The following is a 27,101-nucleotide window of genomic DNA, read 5'->3' on the forward strand; positions in this document are numbered from 1 at the left end:
TTTAATGTTTAATGCTATGTTTTTTATTTGGTTGGAAGCCACCCAGAGTGGCTGGGGAAACCCAGCCAGATGGGTGGAGTATAAATAATTTATTATTATTATTATTATTATTATTATTATTATTATTATTATTATTATTATTATACACATCAAGGGAGGAAGGAGAAAGCTGAATACAGAGGAGTAGCATTTTCACAGGAAGGGGAAGATGGAGAAAGGGTGTCCCTGCAGATGTTTGCTACACTACAACTCCCATCATCCCTGGTCATTGGCCATCTTTGCTTGGGTTGATGGTACTTAGAGTCCAACCACGTCTGGATGGCCATAGATGCCTCACGTCAGCAGAGATGGTTTCTCTTGGTGCTCAGTGTTATATGGGGGAGTTGAAGGTAGAACTGGATACCAAGGGTTCTTGAGATTATTTCCTTTCCTTTCTTTTTAAGTTCTCTTGTTCTCTTCTTGAATACCTAACAATATTTTATTATCCCCCACTTTAAACCAGGTGATGGAGAAGGCAATCAGAATACTGTAAAGTACTTCAGTGTGAGTGAACACATTAGCACACATCTACAAACTAACACAGGAGAGAAACCCTTTAAATGCATGGAGTGCGGAAAGAGCTTCAGTCAGTGTTCACACCTTACTATACATCAGTGTATTCACACAGGGGGAAAACCATATAAATGTATAGAGTGCGGAAGAAGCTTTAGTGAAAATGGAAGTTTTACTGTACATCAACGAACTCACACGGGTGAGAAACCATTTAAATGTTTGGAGTGTGGAAAGGGTTTCATTTTAAGTGGCGCTCTTACAAAACATCAACAAACTCACACAGGGGAGAAACCATTTAAATGCATGGAGTGCGGAAGGAGCTTCAGTGAAAATGGAACTCTAACAAAACATCAACAAATTCACACAGGGGAGAAACCATTTGGATGTATGGATTGTGGAAAGAGGTTCAGGGATAGGGGAAATCTTACTGCACATCAACGAATTCACACAGGGGAGAAACCATTTAAATGCATGGAGTGCGGAAGGAGCTTCAGTGAAAATGGAACTCTAACAAAACATCAACGAATTCACACAGGGGAGAAACCATTTGGATGTATGGATTGTGGAAAGAGGTTCAGGGATAGGGGAAATCTTACTGTACATCAACGAATTCACACCGGGGAGAAACCATTTAAATGTATGGAGTGTGGAAAGAGCTTCAGTGAAAATGGAAGTCTTACCTTACATCAACGAACTCACACGGGTGAGAAACCATTTAAATGTTTAGAGTGTGGAAAGGGTTTCAGGCAGTGTTAATACCTTACTATACATCGAAGAACTCACACAGGGGAGAAACCATATAAATGTTTAGAGTGTGGAAAGAGCTTCATGCGTAGTTGGCAACTCATTGTGCACAATCAAAGTCACACTGGGGAGAAACCATTTAACTGTAAGGATTGTGGGAAGGGTTTCAGTGAAGGTAGAAAACTTACAATACATCAACAAACTCACACAGGGGAGAAACCATATAAATGTTTGGAGTGTGGAAAGAGCTTCATTTGTAGTAGGAAACTCACTTTACACCAACAAAATCACACAGGGGAGAAACCATTTAAATGTATTTGTGGGAAAGGTTTCATTAAGAGTGGAGCTCTTAGAAGACATCAACGAACTCACACAGGAGAGAAACCATTTAAATGTCTGGAGTGTGGACAGAGTTTCAGTCACAATGGAACACTTACTAGACATCAAAGAACTCACACAGGTGAGAAACCATATAAGTGTATGTTTTGTGGAAAGTGCTTCAGACAGTGTTCAGACCTTACTCTACATCAACGAACTCATACAGGGGAGAAACCCTTTAAATGTAAGGATTTTGGGAAGGGTTTATAGAATCATAGAATCATAGAGTTGGAAGAGACCACAAGGGCCATCGAGTCCAACCCCCTGCCAAGCAGGAAACACCATCAGAGCACTCCTGACATATGGTTGTCAAGCCTCTGCTTAAAGACCTCCAGAGAAGGAGACTCCACCACACTCCTTGGCAGCAAATTCCACTGTCGAACAGCTCTTACTGTCAGGAAGTTCTTCCTAATGTTTAGGTGGAATCTTCTTTCTTGTAGTTTGGATCCATTGCTCCGTGTCCGCTTCTCTGGAGCAGCAGAAAACAACCTTTCTCCCTCCTCTATGTGACATCCTTTTATATATTTGAAACATGGCTATCATATCACCCCTTAACCTCCTCTTCTCCAGGCTAAACATGCCCAGCTCCCTTAGCCGTTCCTCATAAGGCATCGTTTCCAGGCCTTTGACCATTTTGGTTGCCCTCCTCTGGACACGTTCCAGTTTGTCAGTGTCCTTCTTGAATTGTGGTGCCCAGAACTGGACACAGTACTCCAGGTGTGGTCTGACCAGAGCAGAATACAGTGGCACTATTACTTCCCTTGATCTAGATGCTATACTCCTATTGATGCAGCCCAGAATTGCATTGGCTTTTTTAGCTGCCGCGTCACACTGTTGGCTCATGTCAAGTTTGTGGTCAACCAAGACTCCTAGATCCTTTTCACATGTACTGCTCTCAAGCCAAGTGTCACCCATCTTGTATTTGTGCCTCTCATTTTTTTTGCCCAAGTGCAATACTTTACATTTCTCCCTGTTAAAGTTCATTTTGTTTGTTTTGGCCCAGTTCTCTAATCTGTCAAGGTCGTTTTGAAGTGTGATCCTGTCCTCTGGGGTGTTAGCCACCCCTCCCAGTTTGGTGTCATCTGCAAATTTGATCAGGATGCCCTTGAGTCCATCATCCAAGTCATTGATAAAGATGTTGAATAAGACCGGGCCCAAGACAGAACCCTGTGGCACCCCACTAGTCACTCTTCTCCAGGATGAAGAGGAACCATTGATGAGACCCTTTGGGTTCGGTCAGTCAGCCAGTTAGAAATCCACTGAGTGGTAGCATAGTCAAGACCGCATTTTACCAGCTTCTTTACAAGAATATCATGGGGCACCTTGTCAAATGCCTTGCTGAAATCAAGGTAGGCTACATCCACTGCGTTCCCTTCATCTACCAGGCTTGTAATTCTGTCAAAAAACGAGATCAGGTTAGTCTGACATGACTTATTTTTCAGAAATCCATGCTGACTATTGGTGATCACAGCATTCCTTTCTAGGTGCTCACAGACTGTTTGCTTAATGATCTGCTCCAGAATCTTCCCTGCTATTGATGTCAGACTGACTGGACGGTAATTATTTGGGTCCTCTCTTTTCCCCTTTTTGAAAATAGGGACAACATTTGCCCTCCTCCAGTCTGCCGGGACTTCACCTGTTCTCCAGGAATTCTCAAAGATGACTGCCAGTGGTTCTGAGATCACATCTGCCAGTTCTTTTAATACTCTTGGATGCAGTTCATCTGGCCCTGGAGACTTGAATACATCTAAACTAGCCAAGTATTCTTGTACTATCTCCTTAGTTATTCTGGGCTGTGTTTCCTTTGCTGAATCATTTGCTCCAAATTCTTCAGGTCGGGCATTGTTTTCTTTATCGGAGAAGACTGAGGCAAAGAAGGAATTGAGGAGTTCAGCCCTTTCTGTGTCCCCTGTTTGCATTTCACCATCTTCTCCTCTGAGTGACCCAACTGTTTCTTTGTTCTTCCTTTTGCTACGAACATACCCATAAAAGCCTTTTTTGTTGCTTTTAACCTCTCTAGCAAGCCTGAGTTCATTCTGTGCTTTAGCTTTTCTGACTTTGTGTCTACACGTGCTGGCTATTTGTTTGAATTCCTCTTTGGTGGTTTCCCCCCTTTTCCATTTTTTGTACACATCCTTTTTTAATCTTAATTCAGTTAAAAGTTCTTTTGATAGCCACCCTGGCTTCTTTAGGCACCTTCCATGTTTCCGTCTCATTGGTATTGCCTGACGTTGTGCTTTTACTATCTCCCTCTTAACAAACTCCCAGCCATCATGAACTCCCTTTCCTTTTAGTATTACTGTCCATGGGATCTCACCCAGCACTTCCCTAAGTTTTATGAAGTCGGCTTTCTTAAAGTCAAGAAATTGAGTCCTAGTATGCTTGGCTGCTCCTTTCCTCTGTATAGTAAACTTCAGAAGAGCATGATCACTCGCGCCTAATGATCCTTCCACTTCTACTCCACTAACTAGGTCATCAACATTGGTTAGGACCAGATCTAAAATGGCTGTTCCTCTTGTTGCTTCTCCCACTTTCTGGACAATGAAGTTGTCTGCAAGGCCAGTGAGGAATCTGTTTGACCTTATGCTCTTGGCTGAGTTGGACGTCCAACAAATATCCGGGTAATTGAAGTCCCCCATTACTATCTCCCTTCCTTTTGCATGCTTGGCCATCTGTTCCAGGAAGGCATCATCTATGTCCTCCGTTTGGCTTGGGGATCTATAGTAAACTCCCACAATGAGGTCTCTGTTATTCTTCTCTCCCTTAATTTTGACCCAAATGCTCTCACTTTGGCTTTGAGGTTCTAAATCTTGGATCTCTTCACAGGTATACACATCCCTGACATATAACACCACTCCTCCTCCTTTCTTGTCTGGTCTGTTTCTCTGAAATAGATTGTATCCCCCCATTATTACATTCCAATCGTGGGACTTATCCCACCAGGTTTCAGTGATGCCTATTATGTCATATTTAGTTTGCTGTACCAAGAGCTCAAGCTCATCTTGTTTATTTCCCATGCTTTGCGCATTAGTGTACAGACATTGAAGTCCATTAATCATTCCCCCGTGTCTCTTATTTAAGGATTTTTTCCTCCCACCACTAGGTCCGCGTGCTGTTTGCTCCATTTGGTCTATGACATTTGGATGATCATCTTCATTAATTGATAGACTCCTACCTTCAGGAGCACTGTCTCCCTCCCCCACATTAGTCAGTTTAAAGCCCTCCTGATGAGGTTTCTGAGATTTTTGGCAAAAACATTTCTCCCAACCGTTGTGAGGTGCAGCCCATCACTTGCCAGAAGTCCATCTTCAAGAAACTGCAGTCCATGATCTAAGAATCCAAACCGTTCCTGTTTACACCATTTGCGAAGCCAGCTGTTCACTTCCACTATTTTCCCCTCTCTCCCTGGGCCACGTCGTTCAACTGGGAGGACAGACGAGATGACAATTTGTGCATTTAGTTGCTTCAATTTCCTGCTGAGAGCCTCGTAGTCTCTTTTGATCTTCTGGAGGCTATTGCTTGCAGTGTCATTGGTTCCCACATGAACCAAGAGGAAGGGGTATTTGTCAGTGGGTTTTATGATACCTTGCAGTCATTCAGTTACATCTTGGATCTTAGCCCCGGGGAGACAGCACACTTCTCGAGACATCTTGTCAGGCCCACAGATCACTGCTTCTGTTCCCCTCAGTAGGGAATCCCCTATCACCACTACACGCCTCCTCTTGGGTTTGGTCGGGGTTCTTCCGTGAACTGTCCGTTCCAAGGTCGCTTGCACATTCCCTGAGGACTGACTTTGCTGCTCGTCTTCATATACCTGATCAACTGTAATGAGGGAGAGATCCTCAAATGGAGTCTGCTCTTCGTCTTCCATTCTAGGGGAGAGGACCTCAAAGCGATTGTGTATTTCTAAACAATCAGAGTGAACCCTGGGCCTCCTACTTCTTTGAGTCACGTTTCTCCATATATCTGGCTCCTGTGTTGGTGAACTATCCTCCTTCTCAGGGGAGTCCCCTGTCTCCTCCTTGGTGGGGACGGTGTGCTCTGTTGCTTCCAAGAAGAGCTCCAGCTCTCTAATTCTTTGGAGCGTAGCTACACGTTCCTCCAGTTGCTGGACTTTGTCTTTTAAGAGGGCAATCAACATGCAATTGCTGCAGGTAAAGCTGCCTGCAAGATGGCAAACATTGTGCAGGAATCGCAGGCGACTGCAGCTGTTCCCTCCCCTTCCATCTTGAGATCGTGTCGTTGGGGGTGGCTACAGAGGTCCTCCATCATAAAAAGCTTGAAGACAGGACAAATAACTTCCCCCACAAAAAAACCTAGGTCTCCCCCAACAAACGTTTGAGACTAGCTCCCCTAAATCTAAAAGATGGGTATAACTGCGCACGCCACTAGGCGCGTGCCGCTGCCCTGCAAACTCTGATAAGCTCCTCCCACAGCTAATCCCCTGCCTCAACAGAAACCCTGCCCCCTCTGACCTTTACACAGGGAAAACAGCTAATCAGCCACAAAGAAACACACACACACAAGAAAACCCTTTTTGCTCCTTCTTCAACTGCTGCCCTGCAAACTCTGATAAGCTCCTCCCACAGCTAATCCCCTGCCTCAACAGAAACCCTGCCCCCTCTGACCTTTGCACAGGGAAAACAGCTAATCAGCCTCAAAGAAACACACACACACAAGAAAACCCTTTTTGCTCCTTCTTCAACTGCTGCCCTGCAAACTCTGATAAGCTCCTCCCACAGCTAATCCCCTGCCTCAACAGAAACCCTGCCCCCTCTGACCTTTACACAGGGAAAACAGCTAATCAGCCACAAAGAAACACACACACACAAGAAAACCCTTTTTGCTCCTTCTTCAATGAAGCTTCAATGGGTTTCAATGAAGGTAGAAAACTTACAATACATAAACGAACTCACACAGGGGAGAAACCATTTAGATGTTTGGAGTGTGGAGAGAGCTTCAGTCAGAGTGCAAGCCTTAGAAGACATCAACGAACTCACACAGGGGAGAAACCATATAAATGTATGGAGTGCGGGAAGAGCTTCAGTGAAGGTGGAAAACTTACAAGACATCAAAAATCTCACAGAGAAGCGATTGCTTAAATGAAAGAAGTGTGGAAAGTTTTTCAATTATAACAGTTCTCAATTAACACCTATACACTGTCACAGGGGGAACCAATTTACCGTATTTTTCGCTCCATAGGACGCACCTGACCAAAAGACGCACCAAGTTTTTAGAGCAGGAAAATAAGAAGAAGAAAAAATCCATCTCAAATGTTGTACTAAACTATTTAAAACAGCAAAGTGGGTGGCTCCTGTCCACTTTGCTGCTTTAAAGCGAGCCACAATATATAATGAAGAGAATGGAAAAAGGACAGACATTCCATTATAATGTAGCTGTTTTCATCATCACTGGGAAGTCAGTATTGGCAGCAGTCACAAAAATTAAAATTTGAGCATTTTACTGTTATTAATCAAGAATATTAATAGTCAGGGAGAGAAACCAGGGCTGTGCAAATGAGAAGTGCTTGGAGTATGGAGGAACAGCAAAGAGATCAAATGATTGTGCTCCAGTTCCTAAATCTCTGAAGTTTTCTCAAAACAGGCATGGTTGTTTTGAAAGGAAGATTCAAAATGGAGTGACTGAGCAAAGAACAGAGGAGGAAAAGAGGGCAGATAAATAGCTTCCATTCAATAACAAGAGAACACAATGTTTTTGGTTTGGTATAGGTGGACTGTACTTGTAAGAATTTGTATAATGAATTATAGATTTGGAGTGGAATATCAGTGCCTCTTTTCAGCAATAAAGATTAGCTGCTAGAAACATGGTCCACACACAAACACACAGGATGTCTGGTTATAGTTGCAGTTACAGATAGGTAGCCGCGTTGGTCTGCCATAATAAAAATAAAAAAATTCCTTCCAGTAGCACCTTAAAGACCAACTAAGTTAGTTCTTGGTATGAGCTTTCGTGTGCATGCACACTTCTTCAGATACAGAGCAGTGTATCTGAAGAAGTGTGCATGCACACGAAAGCTCATACCAAGAACTAACTTAGTTGGTCTTTAAGGTGCTACTGGAAGGAATTTTTTTTTATTTTGGTTATAGTTGTTTAGTTTAAACTGTTACTGAGCCAGATGCCTGCTCGGTTTTAGCTGAGCTCACTAATACTGAATTGTGGAAATGCTTTGCATGTATTTATGACTATTTCTGCAAAACTGCTACCTGAAGAAATCCCCAAACTTAATATTTTTAAACTTCAAATGGAGCTCAGAATCCGGTTAGGCAATCCTTTGCAGTTGAATTAGGAGGCACTGAGAGAAAGCAATTTGCTGCTCCCCCCCCTCCACCCCAGGAACACACAGCCTTCCCTCTGCTTGCAAACCTTGTCGGAGCTTCAGGGGGAATGCAAAAGCTATAGGCAGAGCAGCGTGGCTCCTCCCCCACCCCCAAAGAGCACCCCAGGAGCGCAGGGAAAAGACGCACAGCCTTCCCTCTGCTTGCAAACCTTGTCGGGGCTTCAGGGGAAAACGGAGGCTGCCGGCAGAGCACCGTGGCTCCTCCCCCACCCCACCAAAGAGCACCCCAGCAGCGCAGGGCAACAGCGATTTGGCTCCAGGGACCACACATTCGCTCCATAAGACGCACAGACATTTTCCCTTCCTTTTTAGGAGAAAAAAGTGCGTCCAATGGTGCGAAAAATACGGTAGTTTTATGGAATGTGCCACTGTTCATGTATGGGACAATGGCAGCCAGAATATTAGTGGCAAGGAATTGAAAAAATGAAACAGCACCCACTAAAACAGAATGGCAGGCGCTTATGATAGAATACCTCCAGTTGGCTAAGATGACAGGGAGAGTAAGAGGGCTTTCAAATCAGACAGTATATAAAGAATGGAGTATATTCAAACATTATATAAAAACCTATTGTTCAAATAAAAATCTAGCAGAACTAAATTGATTCTTGTGCAATGTGTAAAATGTTTACCTACTGTAGTGTATGAAGACAAATCAAGATAATAGACGATGGTGCGTTAAAGTGTAAATAACATTAACACAATGAGAAGAATTGGAAGTCTTTTTATTCAAAATTTAATATCTGGTTGTATAACAATGCAAACTTTTTTTCCTTTTCTTTTCCTTTGTTCGCCCTCACCCTTTTTCTTACTTCTATGTATGTATATATATATTTGTATTTTAATTCAATAAACCTGGATAGTTGTGCTTAAAAAAAGAAAAGAACCAAAGTACTAAGCGGCAACAGCTGTGCAACAACTGAGAAAGAACAGAAGTGAAATAACTGGAAATAAGCTGAGCATTTACCATTCAGTCTAAAAACCTGTGACATCTACCTGAAGTGAAGTAACCGAACATAAGCAACTGAAGTTTATAAGAAGCTGTGCTTGATTAGAAGTCCATAACATCAGTTAAATTTAGTATAAATATTATTAGGTGAACGGTTACCTGAAATAACATCATAACCTGAAGTAACCTTTGTTTTACCCACTTTGTGTCATAAACTTCCTTTAATAAAACCTTTATTGTTTGTTTGAGCAAATGCTGAGACTCCAAATCATTAAGTTTTCCCTCACACAAATCCCCCACTAGATAATCTAGGGTAATTTGTAGAAATTCGTGTTACTGGTATACTATGAGGTGGTCGCACTCTATTTAAGTGAGGACTGGCCCAACAAGGCCGGGGTGAAAAGTGCTGTTGCGGCGTCACATGGAGCACGACAGTGGTGTTTAGGAAGCAGGATTGGCTCTGGAATCCTAGAAATGTGGAGTTGAAAGGACTCCAAGGGTCATCTAGTCCATCTCCCTGTTATAAATTCATTGTTTTACCTTGCCTTCTCATTCATGGCTACATTAACAGCAAAGTGGATCAAATCCCTGGTGGCAGCTGGAATAACGGAGGTGCTGAGGGGAACAACCAACATGGGGAGGGAAGGTGGCACAGGGAAATGTGGGCATTGCCAGTGGTTTCAGGAGAGTCATCTCCCTGCGGAGAGAGGGATCTCTGTGCCCCCATAATTGGCCCATCTTTCAGAAATCTGTAGAAAGCTGGCAGTACAGGAGGCTGAAAGCAGAGTTCATACGGAGGTGCTACTCCCTCTGCTGGCATTGAGCATTTGCCCATGACATGATGAAGTGACAGCAGGTGCTGCAAGCTGCCCACAGTTGGACTTCACCCCCAAAGGCCCAGCTCCTGCCAACCTAGCAGTTCTAAAGCACACCAGTGCAAGTAGATAAACAGGTACTGCTGTGGTGAGAAGGTACCCGGCGTTTCCTTGCATTCTGGCTTCCCCCATATGACCCGGATAGCTGTCGGCGGACAATGCCAGCTCCCTCGGCCTGAAAGCAACCCCATAGTCGCCTTTGTCTAGACTTAACTGTCCAGGGGTCAGTGTGGTGTAGTGGTTAAGAGCGGTAGACTCGTAATCTGGTGAACTGGGTTCGCGTTTCCGCTCCTCCACATGCAGCTGCTGGGTGACCTTGGGCTAGTCACACTTCTGTGAAGTCTCCCAGTCCCACTCACCTCACAGAGTGTTTGTTGTGGGGGAGGAAGGGAAAGGAGAATGTTAGCTGCTTTGAGACTCCTTCGGGTAGCGATAAAGCGGGATATCAAATCCAAACTCTTCTTTATCTTTTACATATGCAAATATTTCAGTGGGTTTTGCACATGTGACTCTCCCAGGCAAAATTTGTTGCATTGTGAGTCGCTTTGGAATGCCTGACGATAAATGAATTAGAAAAAAATTCATAATTCAGCCCCCTACCCCTGCAACTGTTTGCACCATTAATTATATGCAGTCATTAATAGGCCCATCCCCTGCCCCAATGTACCTGGAAGTCTCCCCAGCCAGTGCAGACCATACTAGATGAATCACTCAGCCCGCTTCCGCTTCCTGTGTCTGCATGCACTCAGAGGCCCAAGACAGGCTGAGGAGCAATTTTTGAGAAAGATTTGGCTGCAGAAGCAGACGACATCACATGGTTTAATTCAGCATTATTGCACAAAACTGGCAACGCAGAGAGGTGCCATTTTGGTTTTTGGTTTTAGTTAAAAGGAAATGCTCTTGAAGCAGACTTTTAAGCCACCTGTAATTTAAATTGGTTTTTTTTTTTTATTTTCCTTCCCCAATTATGTTTTTACTGTGATTTTATTGGTGTTTGCCGCAATGAGCCCAGCTCTGGCTGGGGAGGGCGGGGTATAAATAACATTTATTTTTAAATTTTTTTTTTATTAGATGATGATTTCTGGGGTCCCTTCCAACTCTAAACTTCTGTTTATTTAATTAGTTCACCTGTAGTTCTCTGGCAGGTTCAACGACATCAATTATAGGGAGCCGTGTGCTTTTCTCCCAAAATGAAGCAAGGGGTTGGGTTCAGGACTCGCAGGATCCTACCCCGTGTTGATGATCTGGTGCCGTTTAAGCTGGATGCTCTGATAGACGGGATCCTGACCCGTGTGGACGATCTGGTGCCTCTTCAGCTGGATGCTCTGATTGAAGCACACCCCGCACTGGGAGCACTTGTACGGCTTCTCTCCTGTGTGGATTCTCTGATGTTTGATAAGGTTGGAGCACTGGCTGAAGCTCCTCCCGCACTCGGAGCAGCCGAAGGGCTTCTCCCCAGTGTGGATCCTCAGGTGCACTTTGAGGCTCCTGCTGTGGCTGAAGCTCTTGGGGCATGCCGAGCACTTGTAGGGCTTCTGGCCCGTGTGGATTATCTGATGTGAGTTGAGGCTCCTGCCGTGGCTGAAGGTCTTCCCACACTGCAGGCACTTGTAGGGTTTCTCCCCCGTGTGGATCTTCTGGTGGGAGCTGAGGTAGGAGCTGTGGCTGAACTGCTTCCCGCACTCGGCACACCGGTAGGTTTCCTCCACCATGTGGGTCCTCTGGTGTTTGAGGAGGTGGACCTGGTGGTTGAAGCTCTTCCCGCACTCGGAGCATTTCAAGGGCTTCTCTCTGCCGTGGACGTACCGGCGCTTCCCTGCAGGACGTTCCTCCACGATCGGAATCTCATCCGCCTCGCCCCCTTTGAACACAAAGGCTTTGGTCCCCCACTTCTGAGCCTCCTCAGCTGCCCTTCTCTGCCCTTCGCTCTGCTGGCGATCCTCTTGCCCGTTACCTGAGGGAACCAAAACCAGAAATTCAATTAGGGAAGAGAGCTGATGCTCAACACTGTTTAGATCAACAGAGCAGAAAATATTTAATGGGGAGGCAAACTCTTCCAAATAAAGGGAGAAGGTCATAGAATTGTGGAGTTCTATGAGCAAGACGGTTTGAGCATATTACACTGATCCTGGTCTGACTGTACTGGCTACTGATTAGTTTCCTGGACCAATTCAAAGTGCTGGTTTTGACCTATAAATCCATAAATCGCAAGGACCGCCTCTTCCCATATGAACATACCTGGACCCTGAGATCATCTTCCGAGGCCCTTCTTCATGTGCCTCCTCCTCAAGGGGCCTGGAGGGTCGCAACATGAGAACGGGGCCTTCTCTGCAGTGGCTCCCCATCTGTGGAATGCGCTCCCCAGGGAAGTTCACCCGGCGCCTTCATTACACACCTTTAGGCACCAGGCAAAAACGTTCCTTTTTAACCAGGCCTTTGGTTGATCTGTTTCACATCCAACACCCTTTTAGAATGTGGCTTGGGGGCAGGGCGGGTTATTGGGTTATTGTTTTCGGTTTGTTTTTATATGTTGTGGTCTTGTTTGTGAACCGCCCTGAGACCTCCGGGTATAGGGAGGTTGTCAGCAAAGCTCAGGTGCTGACAGGAGAAGAAGAAGCAGGCATAGAGAGAGAACAGTTAGCAACGGAAGGCCGAGAGCAGCTGTAATCTGAGCTCTGAACAAAGGGGAGACGAAAGACAGGGCCAGAGTGACAGGCGTTGTCTGAGAGCTCCAATAGTGAGTCAGATGTTGGAATGCAGGAATAACAGCGGTGTATAAATCGAATTGAATTATGGTGCGGGAGGAGACTCTTGAGAGTCCCATGGACTGCAAGAAGTTCAAACGTATCCATTCTTAAGGAAATCAGCCCTGAGTGCTCACTGGAAGGACAGATCCTGAAGCTGAGGCTCCAATACTTTGGCCACCTCATGAGAAGAGAAGACTCCCTGGAAAAGACCCTGATGTTGGGAAAGATGGAGGGCACAAGGAGAAGGGGACGACAGAGGACGAGATGGTTGGACAGTGTTCTCGAAGCTACAAACATGAGTCTGACCAAACTGCGGGAGGCAGTGGAAGACAGGAGTGCTTGGCGTGCTCTGGTCCAGGGGGTCACGAAGAGTCGGACACGACTAAACGACTAAACAACAAATAAATCAAATTAATAATAGAAGAAGAAGAAACAAGATTTCTCCATCTTCCGTGTGACAGGCCTTGAAGATACTTGAATCACACAGATTCAAATCGTACATACTGAATCATACAGATAGCTCAACTGGTAGAGCACGAAACCCCTCAATCTCAGGCTCACATGTTTGAGTCCCACACTGGGTGAAAGAGTCCTGCCTTGCAGGGGGTTGGACTAGATGACCCTTGCGGCCACCTCCAACTCTACAATTCTATTATGCTATGGTCTCCTCTTTTCCAGGCTCAAAGCTCGGCATGCAGCAGGTCCCAGGATCAATCCCCAAGGACATATCCATGGAAGGGCAGGGAGACACTCCCAACCTGAAATCCTGTTTGAGGGTTTCCCAGAGCCACCTGGTTGGTCACTGGGAGAACACGATGCTGGAGTACATGGGCCACTGGCCTGATCCGATTTCAGGTCTCTTCTTATGTTCCTATGCATTCGTCATTCATGGAAGTCGAAGACATTATTGAAGCAGAGCTTCCTTTTGCAGAAGCTGTGCTGATTCATCTGCAAGACTTGTCCTTCAATGTGCCTGGTGGAAATTATTTTTCCTCCATTCCTCAAAGTCCATTCCTAAGACTGAAAAGCTTAGTCCTGAAAGCAGCAGAACCCATCTCACAAACGGAGTGAGATTTTCCAATCTCAGCGAGAGACTTTGAGAATCTGGGGCAAATAATGTTATATTGTGCTTGCAGAAGGGCCAGTCTTGCTGATGAATCAACGCGGCTTCTGCAGAAGTAATTCCTGCCCCGCTATCGACATCTATGAACAGCAAATATATCGGAACATAAATGGGGGCTTGAAAGTTGGTCAGTGAATGAACTGGATCAGTGAACAAGGCAAAGAAGGAGCCTCACCCAGAAAGACCAGATCCCCAGTGTTCTCCTCCGCAGATCCCCTGTGCAGAGACGCCTGGCCTGGTTCTGGAAGAGTCCTCTTCTCCTCCATGAAGTGAACAGACATCTTCTCAAAGGGTGCCAGACCCTGATTTAAAAAAGAGAGAAAGGAAGAAATTCAGAAGAAAATGCAATTGCCTACAAACAGATAGCAAAGGTGGAGGCCAGCTGAATTTTCTCCTGCAGGATCTGTGCTTTCAAAGAAAGACAATGCTATTTCCTCCAGGCCCAGAGGGGTGTGAGGAGACTAGGGTGAGAGGGTGTCCTCGCCCCCTTCCCCCCCCCAAATCCCGCCCCATACCTACCTGTCCTGGTAACACAGGAGCCACTTCCAGCTGGCTGCAAAGAGAAGGCGTCAGAGGAGGAACCCCCAGCGCCGACTCCCCATCTCTGAGGACTGTTGCACTTTCTACGAGGAAGACGTTAAAACGTTAGAGCCTAAGGATGGCGTCCTGTTCTCACAGCAAGCGCCCCTGCCTGGAACCTGGGAGAGATGCTGCCAGACCGTGCAGACACTACTGAACTAGATGGACCAAGTCGGGATAAGACAGCTTCCGTTTTTTTCTATTTGGGAAGGCTCAGTGAGAGAGCATCTGTTTGGTCTGATCCAAGTTCCCTAAAAGCACCAAGAGCAGCTGCCAGTCAGAGTAGACAGTTCTGACCAGGGGGAACTCGGTAGGAGGCAGCTTTGCGCGTTCAACAGAACCGCCTCACCTCCTACAAAAGTCAAGGGGAGCATTTTCGCACCTGAAGGAGCGTCTCCACCCCCGTCGTTCTACCCGGACACTGAGGTCCAGCACTGAGGGCCTTCTGGCGGTTCCCTCATTGCGAGAAGCAAGGCTACAGGGAACCAGGCAGAGGGCCTTCTCAGTAGTGGCACCCGCCCTGCGGAACGCCCTCCCACTAGATGTCAAAGTGATAAACAACTACCTGACATTCAGAAGACATCGTAAGGCAGCCCTGTTCAGGGAAGTTTTTAACGTGTGATATTTTAGTGTATTTTTGGTTTCTATGGAAGCCGCCCAGAGTGGCTGGGGAGGCCCAGCCAGATGGGCGGGGTACAAATAATAAATTATTATTATTATTATTATTATTATTATTATTATTATTAAAGGTAAAGGTACCCCTGCCCGTACGGGCCAGTCTTGCCAGACTCTAGGGTTGTGCGCTCATCTCACTCTATAGGCCGGGAGCCAGCGCTGTCCGGACACTTCCGGGTCACGTGGCCAGCGTGACAAGCTGTATCTGGCGAGCCAGCACAGCACACGGAACGCCGTTTACCTTCTCGCTGGTAAGCGGTCCCTATTTATCTACTTGCACCCGGGGGTGCTTTCGAACTGCTAGGTTGGCATGCGCTGGGACCGAACGACGGGAGCGCACCTCGCCACGGGGATTCAAACCGCCGACCATACGATTGGCAAGTCCTAGGCGCTGAGGTTTTACCCACAGTGCCACCTGCCTCTCTATTATTTATTATTATTATTATTATTATTATTTGTACTAGTTCATGTGAGTCAGGAACAACCATGGGGGGGTCCTCCATGGGGGTCCTTACCCAGGGAGGGGGGCCCTCCGTCCCCCTCCTGCTTGATCCACCTGAAGAGCAGCCTCTGCGTAGCCTCCGGCGGATGCTTCTTGTCCCCTGGGAAATCTGTGGCCCCTTTGGCTAGCAAGCCCTGCAGCTGAAAAGGGCAACGAGCCCGGGGAGAGAGAAGGGCGGGGAGAGAGATTTGGAAAGGGGGAAAAATATTGATCATAGCAGGTTACAAGAATTGCATGTCAAACCGTAACGAAAATGCTGAAATTAGCTAACTAGCATTGAAGTCCATATTCTTAGCTTGCCTTCCTAGGCCTGGCGGAATAGAGGATTTCCAGGCAAACGTTTTAAGAGTTGAAGTGGGAACTCATCCGGCGACACTAAAGGCTCGTGTTTTTGTTGTTTTCAAATGAGCCTCGCCAACTGGAGGGATGACCAGCGAAGCTGCTGCAGATGATGTCAGTGATGCAGCTGAGATATAAGGGTTCAGTAGGTGATCTCTGAGGTTCCCTCGGACCTAAGTTTGGGCTTTGTAAATTAACACAGGGAACTTGAACCTGCCTTGATAGTAGATGGGCAGCCAATACTCACAGAATGGTGGCGTTGGACGGGACCTTGAGGGCCGTGTAGTCTCCCCTGCAGTGCAGGAATCTCAACAAATGGTTCCCCATCCAATTTGAAACCATCCCGGACCCTGCTTAGCTTTGCAAATGTGCTAGCAGATTTCTTGCGGCGCCACTGAGGATTTTATTATTATTAAAAGGAATGACACGCTGTCTTTCAAATATACAGACTGTTAAGTATGACATTCAGGCAGGGTGAGGAGAAAATACTTGTTCTTTATTATCAATTGCAATTCATATTTATTATTATTACAGTGGTACCTCGGGTTAAGTACTTAATTCATTCCGGAGGTCCGTTCTTAACCTGAAACTGTCCTTAACCTGAAGCACCACTTTAGCTAATGGGGCCTCCTGCTGCCGCCACACCACCGGAGCACGATTTCTGTTCTCATCCTGAAGCAAAGTTCTTAACCCAAGGTACTATTTTTGGGTTAGCGGAGTCTGTAACCTGAAGCGTCTGTAACCTGAGGTACCACTTTATATGAAAACCACCCTGAGATCTTTTGATGAAGGGTGGTATAAATAATAAATACTTTTTTTGAATATACTTTTCAAATTTATACATTTCATTAGTTTTACAATCCATTTAACATTTCAAAAATTGACTTCCTTCCCCCCTCTTTCCATGGTTCCTTAAATTTATTTTTTAATATCATCTGCATATCCAAATTCATTTAACTTGTTCATTTAATTATCTACTGTAAACATATACTTTTAGATAACTGCAAGTTATTGCAGTAATCCTGCTAATGTTTTTATCTGTTTACAATTTATCTGTAAATAATAGACCATTTCCACTCCTTAATTAAAAAGTTTGTTATCTTGCTTTCTTATTCTTCCGGCAAAGTTTAGCCATTTCTGCTATTCCCATAAGTTTCTGTATCCATTCTTCCTTTACTGGGACTTCTGCTTCTATCCATTTGGGGGCAAGTAACATTCTTGCTGCTGTAGCTGCATGCATAAATAAATTTCTGTACAATTTAGGTAGTTCTGTACCTATAATTATCAAAAGAAGAACTTCTTGTTTTTTAAAGAAAAGTTATTTTGAACATCCTTTTCAATTCATTATATATCATTTCCCCTTCCAGCCACAAGCCTCACCTGCATGTCTTCCTGCTTTCTGTCCTCTGCCTGGCTCAGGATGAAACCTTCTGCCAGGGCCACCGCCTGGGAGCTGGTCTCCGCTCCGCACTCCCTGACCCAGCTCTCCATCTCCGGGGGGAGGACAGCCAGGAACTGCTCCAGGATCACCAGGTCCAGCATCTGGGCTTTTGTGTTCCTTTCCGGCTTCAGCCACTGATAGCACAGTGAGCGGAGCTGGCCGCAGATCTCTCTTGGACCCTCAGCTTCCTGGTAGCACAACTCCCGGAAGCACTTCTGTGGCAAGTCCCCCCAGATGGCCCCACTGCTCCCAATCTGGACGATGTGGGGACCTTCTCCCGCCTCAGGCCCACCTGAGTCTTGCTCCTCCATCCTTGAGCTCCACAACAGCTTGGCCTCCAGGACAGAGCCTCCACCACCGCCTTCTTTCTGGAGGGTAGGAGCGTGTGACTTTGGGACAGGGTGAGGAGGAGATTAGGATCTTGCAAAGGTCTCCCCCCCCCTCTGGCAAAACTGGAAGATGCCTTCAAAGAAGCAGAGGAGGAAACTGGGTCTGCAGTCTGCAAGGAAAAGCAGGTGAGATTTAGGGAACAGGACACCAAGGGGAAGCTGAGAAGTAGGGACTTCCTTCTCCTAGGAGGCAGAGACCCAAATCTGCACCAAGACAAGGGGATGGAGGATCTCTAGCTAGGGGTCAACCCAAGCTCCTTCTGCCCCCTGACCAGAAAAGTCATGTCTGTTCCACCCACAAAAAAAAAGCCCACTCTGAGATTCCTTTTCCTCTCGCTCTCCAATCTTGAAAGGGCAAACTCCTATTGCGCAAAGGTGGGCTACGGAACGTCTAACAAAATTTTGCTTTAGAAAAGGAATAATTTTGGCGGTTCCCTCATAAGTGAGGTTCATAGACCACAGAATTACAAAGTTGGAAGGGACCAAGTCCAACTCTCTGCAATGCAGGAATATTTTGGCCAAGGTGGGGCTGGAACCCACAACCCTGAGAGCCTCGTGCTCTACCAACTGAGCTATCCCAGGACTCAGATAAAATTCAGCCGGTGGTAGGATTGCACACAGTGAGTCGTAGGGACGCAGGTGGTGCTGTGGTCTAAACCAACCAGAAGGCCGGTGGCCCCAGCTCCTGCCAACCCAGCAGTTCGAAAGCACGCCAGTGCAAGTACCTTTTCACACGGTGAATCAGGAGTGAATGTTTTGTTTGAATATATTACCTCAAGTTATGGGGATGCTTCCAAATGCACTGAACAAGTGGTATAATAATAATAATAATAATAATAATAATAATAATAATAATAATAATAATAATAATAATAATTCCCCAGCCACTCCAGGTGGCTTCCAGCAAAATATAAAAACATGACATCAAACATTAAAAACTTCCTGATCCTGGTTCTTTGAGAGAAGCTGAAAATTTAGGATATCAACTTATTATTCTATATGAACTCAACTTACTCTGTATCAACTCAGCGACGGGGAACTAGGCAGAGGGCCCGCCCTGTAGAATGCCCTCCCGTCAGATGTCAAGGAAATAAAAATCTTACTTTTAGAACACATATTCTGTTGGGAGCCACCCAGAGTGGCTGGGGCAACCCACTCTAATGGGTGGCATATAAATAAAATAATAATAATAATAATAATAATAATAATAATAATAATAATAATAATAATAATAATAATAATTTATACCCTGCCCTCCCCAGCCAGAACTGGGCTCAGGGCGGCTAACACCAGTAAAATTACAATAAAAACATAATGGGGGGGGGGAGAGAGAAAACCAATTTAAAATACAGGTGATATAATCATTACTATTATTAAATTATTATGGAGGCCACCTGAGGGGAGAGATGCTCTTGGGGTCCAATTCTTCTTTGCAGGCTTGGCCCCCCTAAGGACACAGTGCTGAGATTCCTGTCTTGAAGAGGGGGGGGGGGTTGGACTAGATAACTCTCAGGGTCCCTTTTCCAACTCTACGATTCTGTGATTCTAACACTGGATGCTGGACTAGATAGGCCGTTGGCCGAATGAAACTACAGGGCTCTTCACGTGATCTGTGTGTGTGTGCATGCAGGCACACGTGTGTGAGTGAATGAGAGAGTGAGAGAGAGAGAGAGAGAGCGCACCTTTAGGGAGAAACCCGTGTCTCTTCTATGCAACGAGGATGAATCAGCTGCAACCCCCCCCCCACCTGACTCGCAGCTTCCCTGCCTGCTCTCTCTCCAACCCCACCCTCAGTTCCACGGGTATTGCATTGCATTGAACACACACAAACACACCCACACACCCCGGAGCTTGCTGCACCCCAAGGCGCTTTGCACTCACCCGACTCCTTGCAGGGCAAAGGAGGCGCGCGATGGCAGAGGGGGCGGACCAGCTGTTCCGCTTAAGCCACGCCCCCTTTCCCAAGGGAAGAGGTTGGGCGGAGTGGGGGGGGTCAGTATCCAGCATCCCCTTCTCTCTCTTTTTCTCTCTAGCAGCTTGCACTCTCTGGCTTTAACTCTTAAGGCAACTTCGCGCGGGGAGGGAGGGGAAGGGATGGAAAGTCCCCCCCCCCAGCCCCGCCAGGTTTGCAGAAAGCTTCTCTCTCCTTTTGCAAGGCTAGTCTGCGGCAGCCCCCCTGTCCGCCTAGAAAAGGAAACAAAATGCAAAGCCTGCGCTGCTCTTCCTTTCATGTAGGCGGGTGCATGTACCGTGCATGCAAAAGCGGGGAGGGGGGGAGAAGGGGGCGGTAAGGATAGGAACTGCAGCAGCGGCCTCAGCAGAGGCTTTTCAAGTGGCGAGCGGTTCCCCTGGCCAAGACACGTCTGTTGGGAGAGTCTGAAAGGAAGTAAAGCAAAGACCATCTGCCCCTGTGGGGAAGGGGCACTCACTGAGTGCAAATAACATTTGCTTTATAGGGGGGTTGGGCTAGATGACCCCCCCCCCATATCTACAATTCCGCATAGTAATCCCGGGCTGCAGGGTTGGCCGTCTAACAAAACGCACTGATCCCAAGTCCTTTAAAACAGATCCTTTCCTTCAAAGTGAAATAAAAAAATTAAGGTCATACACACACACACACACACACACACATGTTCTCTCTCTCTCTGTGTGTGTGTGTGTGTGTTCATAAATGTACCAAGCAAACGCGTACATAAATATATAAACCACATGTCTGAAGCAGCTCAGTAAAACAGCCCTGAAACCATTTTGACTCCCAAACTGTCCAAATGATTTCTCTGCAAGGTCAAGGAAAATGGAAAAGCCTCCCCATTGTCTTTTCATTCACAAATCCTGTCTTAAGGGTATGTCTGTGTGTGAATAGGGTGTGAGCCTGTGACCTGGCTCAGGAACTAAGTATTTATCATTACAGAAGACTGGCCAGGCTCCCCAGGGTATCCAATCAAGTGAGCATTAACAGGTAACCTGCCAGAAAGGAGGTAAACAACGCACTCAGATTTCTGTTGTAGACCGCCCTTTCTGTGATGTAGGTATGATGTTTCTGGGGGTGGTCTTGGACTCCAGGGCTGGCAATTTAAGATGTCTATATATAAGGGCGGGCACACCTTGGTTCTGGGTCCTCCTCCTTTCCTGTGTGTGAAGGGGGCACACTAGCTGCTAGGCTTACTAGCTGCTTTGCTTCTCAGTATTCTCTGATTGGCCTCTGTTATTTTCTCCGACCGATGGAGAACCTGCAAAGGACTCTATAAGGGGTCTTGTGTCCCCCATAAGTGAATAAGGGCAGATTTTCGTTTATTACAAAAGAATCTTGAGAAGTGTACTTTACCCACCACAGAGCTACAATTCCCAGCAACCTTCACAAACTACCATAGCCGGGATTCATTTTCTTGAGGAGGGAGAAATAATATTTAAATGTGCAGCTGGACACACACAACCACTGTTGGATTATCGCCCGCCCGGGAGCAATGCCAGCATCCCAAAGCCTTTGTCCAGGAATCCTCCTTCAGTCCAGAGAGACTGATAATTAGGCGACTTGTCTCTTTGAGAAAAGCACACCAATTTCTCCCGAGCAGACTTCCTGTCCCAACAGCTCCTGATGTAAACAGCTCTTGCTGCTTTTGGCAGCTTGTGGATACTGAAATCCCAACCACCACCACCAAGTGGTCCCCGTCCCCATCCCCCCAAGACTCCTTATTACTTGGCAGCCCGAGTGGATTTTCTCCTTGCAATGTGGTTAAATTTGGTGTCTCGTTTCCGATGGCTGATGCAATGTCCCTTTCCCCAGAGTCTATCATCTGGTGCAAAGTGGAGTGTTGCAGGTTTGGGGAGGTTGTGTAAATCACACAGGGGTCTGTGAAGAAAGAAGGTCAGGACCCTCATAAACAACGTTTGTTAAATAAAATAGTTATTGTTTATTTGATCAAATCCTGCCTGAGACTCCAAATTATTAAGTTTTCTCTCACACAAGTCCCCCACAACATAATCTGGGGTAGTTTGTGGGAATTTGTGGAACTGTTGTTCTGTGAGGTGGGTGAAAGAGGGGAAGGGGTTGTAGCGCCATCACATATGTGAGTCCAAATTGTAGGATGGTAATAGCCAAAATGCTAAGTTAATGGGTTAATGCTCACAAGGGCTAAGGAGATGTGAGGTGTCATACGTCTGACGCAGTGATGTCGGTTGGCAGTTAAGTCAGTTCTGAACAGCTTTAAGAGTCAACAGAAGCAAAATTCTGTTGTGCTGCTGTCTGCCTCAAGAGTTAATCCATATGTAACATAAAGGAACAGCTACCTGCATTGTGTATTTAATCTAACATAGGCAAGTACGCTGCGTAAAAAAGTTATGTGCTATTTAAACCTTAAAAGAGAGTGTCTTGCGTAGTTTTTATAGGAGGGGGAAGGGAACTAATTAAAGGGTCAAATGACCGGGGCTCTCTTCCAGCGTAACTCTGGAAAAGTCTAACTGCCACACAAAACTACCATATTTTTTGCTCCATAAGATGCACCTGACCATAAGACGCACCTAGTTTTTAAAGGAGGAAAATAAGAAAAAATAATATTCTGAACGAAACAGTAGATTTATGATTTTTGTGGTTCATGCTGCGGCCACAGACATGTGATTTGACGGTGAGTTTGGGGTAGCCCAATGCAAAAATCCTGAGAATTCATGTGGATCCGTGCTTTGTAAGCACATTTTTCCACCGTTGCAGCCCCAGGAAACAGTGGCGTGATTTTTTTGGTGCAGGCTGTAGCCATGGACATGCTATGTGATCTGATGGTGAATTTGGGGTGAACCAATGTAAAAATCCTTAGGATCCATGGGCTTTTACCTCCCCCCTCGCAGGGAGCCTCCACTAGCCTCCCTTATCTCTCTCCCGATCCCGATCAGTTGCTTCCTTTCAACACTCCCCTCTTGTTTGCCTTAGTGTCTTTTCCTTAGCTGGCGAGTTCTTTGCTCTTCCTTTTCTTCTAATTTCTCTCCTCACTGATTTAGTCTTCCTGTCTCCTCTCCTTGCAATTTTGTTGTCTTTACCTCCCCCCTCCCTGCCAGCCTCCTTTATTGCTAGTGTCCCTTATCTCGCTCCCGATCACTTGCGATCAGTGGCTTTGTTTCAACACCCACTTCCCGCTTTCAAAGAAAGAAAAAAGCATGATCCGCTTTTTGTTGTTTTTGTTTAGTCATTTAGTTGTGTCCGACTCTTCGTGACCCCATGGACCAGAGCATACCAGGCTCTTCTGTCTTCCACTGCCTCCCGCAGTTTAGTCAAACTCATGCTGGTAGCTTCGAGAACACTGCTTTTTGCCCCTGGGCAAAAAATTCAGCTCCAGGGACCACACATTCGCTCCATAAGACGCACAGACATTTCCCCTTACTTTTTAGGAAGAAAAAAGTGCATCTTATGGTGTGAAAAATATGGTACTCTGATGCTGGTGCTTTAGGGGCACAGCTACCCCAATCAGGACCAGGGAGTCCCGTCCCCCACCTACCCACCCCCTGTCCCCTAGAAACAGTACTTCTGCATTGTCAGGATTCAAACTCAATCCACTGACTGACCCTGGAAACATACCAATCAATATGGTAAACTTGACCCAGCTACACCCCTGCCACACAGACAGCAACACACTGCAACCAACCGTCTGCAAAAAAGCATGTATATACTATGCAGAATAAAGAAAAAATACTGTCTCTCCCCCTCCCTACCCTCTCACTTCCCTCCTCTCTTTTGCCTCACTCTGACTTGGAAAAAGGAGACCCCCACATGTTTTGTTGATCCCCAAGAAAATCTTTTAACAAAAACATTTTTTAAAAAACAAAAAACCAACACTTGAGGTTACTTGTAAAGAGATTTAGCAGAAGCTAAATGATTTCTTTGCGCCTGTAGGGCAGATCCCAAGGCATGAACTAAGCTTTGCAGGGGGCGAGTCTGAAGAATTATATAAAGCTTATAAAGGGATTATACCAAACTGGAAAAGTTAGCTATTGCTGGAGAAGAGAGAATTGGGATTCAAGATGACAATAACAGAGAATAACTTAATGGAGAACTGGGCCAAAATTAGCTAAAGGTTTATCAAGAGGGACAAACATTAGGTTCAACACCAAGGAAGAAATAACCAGCTGCACAAATTTAAGTTGTGGGACACTTGATTACCAGTAGTACACGTGAAAAGGATCTAGACGTTTCGGCAAAAGAGTTTGTAAGTAAAAACTGACTTGTAAACTGACTCGACGGTAGCACCAGTCATATCAACTGGAAAATCCCCTCAGAAGCCCATTAAATCAAATAGCCTTCAAGGATGGACTACGTGCCTAAAGTCTGAATCTCAATAGGAAGTGATCTGACATTTCTAGCTCTCTAGATCAAAATTCGGCTGACCCCAACCACCAGCATTACAGATTCACTCTCCCCCTCCCTATCTAACAGTACATGAATCTTAAATTATACTTTTTTTAAAAAAAAGATATTTATTACAATTTTCAAAATATTACAAAATAAAAATAGAAAAAAGAAAAATACAAAATAAAAATAATTAAAAACAACTCAATCTTTCCATTACTTATTTTTCATTAGCTTGTTTCCCGGACCTCCTCACGCCTCCCTTTTTTGTATTCCAATTCAGTTTGTTGGTTCAGCAAATCCTTCCCCTCTTTGTTTATCCTAATCTTTAATCTTAAAATATTGTAACATTAAATCTTTACCTATTAGTAATCCATTTTTCATATTCCCTTATAGTATTGCAGCTAAAAACCACTTAGTTTCTCTCCAACATCGTTCTAACATTCATTAATTTTACAATATTTCGGTAAATAGTCTTTAAATTTATTCCAATCTTCTTCCACCGACTCATCTCCCTGGTCTCGGATTCTGCCAGTCATTTCCGCCAGTTCCATATAGTCAATCACCTTCATCTGCCATTCTTCCAGAGTGGGTAGATCTTGTGTCTTCCAATACTTTGCAATGAGTATTCTTGCTGCTGTTGTAGCATACATACATATGCCCAGGAGAAAGGCCTCTGGTTTCTTCAAGAAGGTATATTTAAATACTTTTTTCAATTCATTATAGATCATCTCCCAGAAAGCCTTAATCCTTGGGCATGTCCACTAAAGGTGGAAGAATGTACCTTCAGTTTCTTTACATTTCCAACATTTGTTATCAGGCAAATGATAGATTTTTGCAAGCTTGACTGGGGTCATGTACCACCTGTATACCATTTTCATAATATTCTCTCTTAAGGCATTACATGCCGTAAACTTCATACCTGTGGTCCATAACTGTTCCCAGTCAGCCATCATTATATTATGTCCAACATCTTGTGCCCATTTAATCCTAACAGATTTCACCGTCTCATTTCACCGTATTCCATTTCAACAGCAGGTTGTACATCCTTGACAAAATCTTAGTTTTGGGTTCTAACAGTTCTGTTTCTAATTTTGATTTTTCCACCTGGAAACCAATTTTCTTGTCCGAATTATATGCCTCCATTATCTGATAATAATGAAGCCAATCTCGCACTTTGTTTTTTAGTTTCTCAAAACTCTGCAATTTCAGTCTATCTCCCTCTTGTTCCAGAATTTCCCAGTATTTCGGCCATTTGGCCTCCATATTGAGCTTTTTCTGTGCTTTTGCTTCCATCGGTGACAGCCACCTTGGGGTTTTGTTTTCCAATAAATCCTTATATCTTATCCAGACATTAAACAATGCTTTCCTGACAATATGATTCTTAAAATGCTTTATGTGCTTTGACCTTATCATACCACAGATATGCATGCCATCCAAATACATTGTTAAAACCTTCTAAATCCAAAATGTCTGTGTTTTCAAGAAGCAGCCATTCTTTCAACCAGCAGAAAGTTGCTGATTCATAGTAAAGTTTAAAGTCTGGCAGGGCAAATCCACCTCTTTCCTTTGCATCTGTTAGTATTTTAAATTTTATTCTAGGCTTCTTGCCCTGCCAGACAAATTTAGAAATATCTCTCTGCCACTTCTTGAAACAGTCCATTTTGTCCACAATTTGCAATGTTTGAAACAAGAACAACATTCTAGGCAATACATTCATTTTTATCACAGCAATACGACCCAGCAGTAAAAGCTTCAAATTTGAAAATCTTAAATTATACTTACTACTGCGAGTTCATTCCTTAAAAACATGTCTATACAACTTTACAAAAACCAGAACATCATACACGCCCGAAGCATCTACAACCGATTGCCCCGATATGAATTTGCTGATCTGAAGGAGTGAACTCTGAGAGAAACAATTTATGCACTCCATACATTTGAATGGTTTTTCCACTGATTGTTTGTAAGCGCTCCATCACTGCTGAAGCACTTTCCACACTCCTTCAATTTAAACAGTTCCTCCACTGGGGGTTTGTTGATGGTTTTTAAGGCTTCTTCTCTTAATGAAGCTCTTTCCACACTCCATACATTTAAATGGTTTTCCCCTCTGTGTGAGTTCGTTGATGAATTCTCAGCTTTCCGCTCTGACTGAAGCTCTTTCCACACTGCATGCAATTATATGGTTTCTCACCTGTGTGGGTTCGTAGATGTAAAGTAAGGCTTTCATTCCGACAAAAGCGCTTTCCACAGTCCATACATTTAAACGGTTTCTCCCCAGTATGGGTTTGTAGATGTTTATTAAGGTTTCCACTCTGACTGAAGCTCTTTCCACACTCCATACATTTATATGGCTTCTCACCCGTGTGAGTCCGATGATGCAAAGTAAGGTCTGAACTCTGACGGAAGTTCTTTCCACACTCCAAACATTTAAAAGGTTTATTCCCTGTGTGAGTTTGTTGATGTTTCTTAAGGCTTCCACTCTGACTGTAGCTCTTTCCACACTCCATACATTTAAATGGTTCTTCTCCTCTGTGAGTTCGCAGATGTTTTTTAAGGTTTCTACTACCAGAGAAGCTCTTTCCACACTCCACACATTTAAAAGGTTTCTCCTCTGTGTGAGTTTGTTTATGAATTACTAGCATTCTGCTCCGACTGAAGTTCTTTCCACACTCCATGCATTTAAATGGCTTCCCCGCTGTGTGAATTTGTTGATGCTTAAAAGGTTTCTCCTCTGTATGAGTTCTTTGATGAATTATTAGCATTCCACTCCGACTGAAGCTCTTTCCACACTCCATGCATTTGAAGGGTTTCACTGTGTGAGTCTGATTATGTAAATTAAGGCGGAAACTCTGACTGAAGGTCTTTCCACACTCCATACATTTAAATGGTCTCTCTTCTTTGTGAGTTTGCTCATGTTTTCTAAGGTTTTCCCTTACACTGAAGCTCTTCCCACATTCCATACATTTAAATGGTCTCTCTCCGGTGTGAATTTGTTGATGCTTATTAAGGTTTCCAATCTGACTGAAGCTCTTTCCGCACTCCATACATTTATATGGTCTCTCCCTTGTGTGAGTTCGTTGATGTAAATTAAGGTTTTCTCTTCGACTGAAGCTCATTCC

The 27,101-nt window shown here is 44.9% G+C and overlaps 2 protein-coding genes across 5 annotated transcripts in view; one reads left to right on the top strand and one right to left on the bottom strand.

Moving 5' to 3' along the window:
* LOC308580862 (uncharacterized protein) overlaps window positions 1-27,101 on the top strand; it is a 194,933-nt gene that overhangs the window by 22,713 nt on the left and 145,119 nt on the right. The window lies entirely within an intron of this gene.
* Window positions 8,738-19,661, bottom strand: LOC308580805 (zinc finger and SCAN domain-containing protein 23-like). 4 transcript variants are annotated; one of them, XM_081182993.1, is made up of 6 exons: window positions 19,530-19,661; window positions 17,199-17,758; window positions 15,493-15,619; window positions 14,243-14,346; window positions 13,899-14,025; window positions 8,738-11,795 (listed from the first exon to the last, which is right to left on the bottom strand). In XM_081182993.1, exons 2-6 carry the CDS (start codon window positions 17,568-17,570, stop codon window positions 11,080-11,082), a joined length of 1,446 nt encoding a protein of 481 aa, XP_081039119.1. In that variant the 5' UTR covers window positions 17,571-17,758; window positions 19,530-19,661; the 3' UTR covers window positions 8,738-11,079. The 4 variants fall into 4 exon arrangements, with proteins under 4 accessions (XP_081039119.1, XP_081039116.1, XP_081039117.1 ...); XM_081182990.1 differs by having other exon boundaries at window positions 8,738-11,807; window positions 19,530-19,650; XM_081182991.1 differs by having other exon boundaries at window positions 8,738-11,807; window positions 19,492-19,569.

The sequence above is a fragment of the Podarcis bocagei genome, assembly GCF_964188305.1.
Source record: "Podarcis bocagei genome assembly, chromosome: 2".
In the NCBI taxonomy this organism is placed as follows: Eukaryota; Metazoa; Chordata; class Lepidosauria; order Squamata; family Lacertidae; genus Podarcis; species Podarcis bocagei.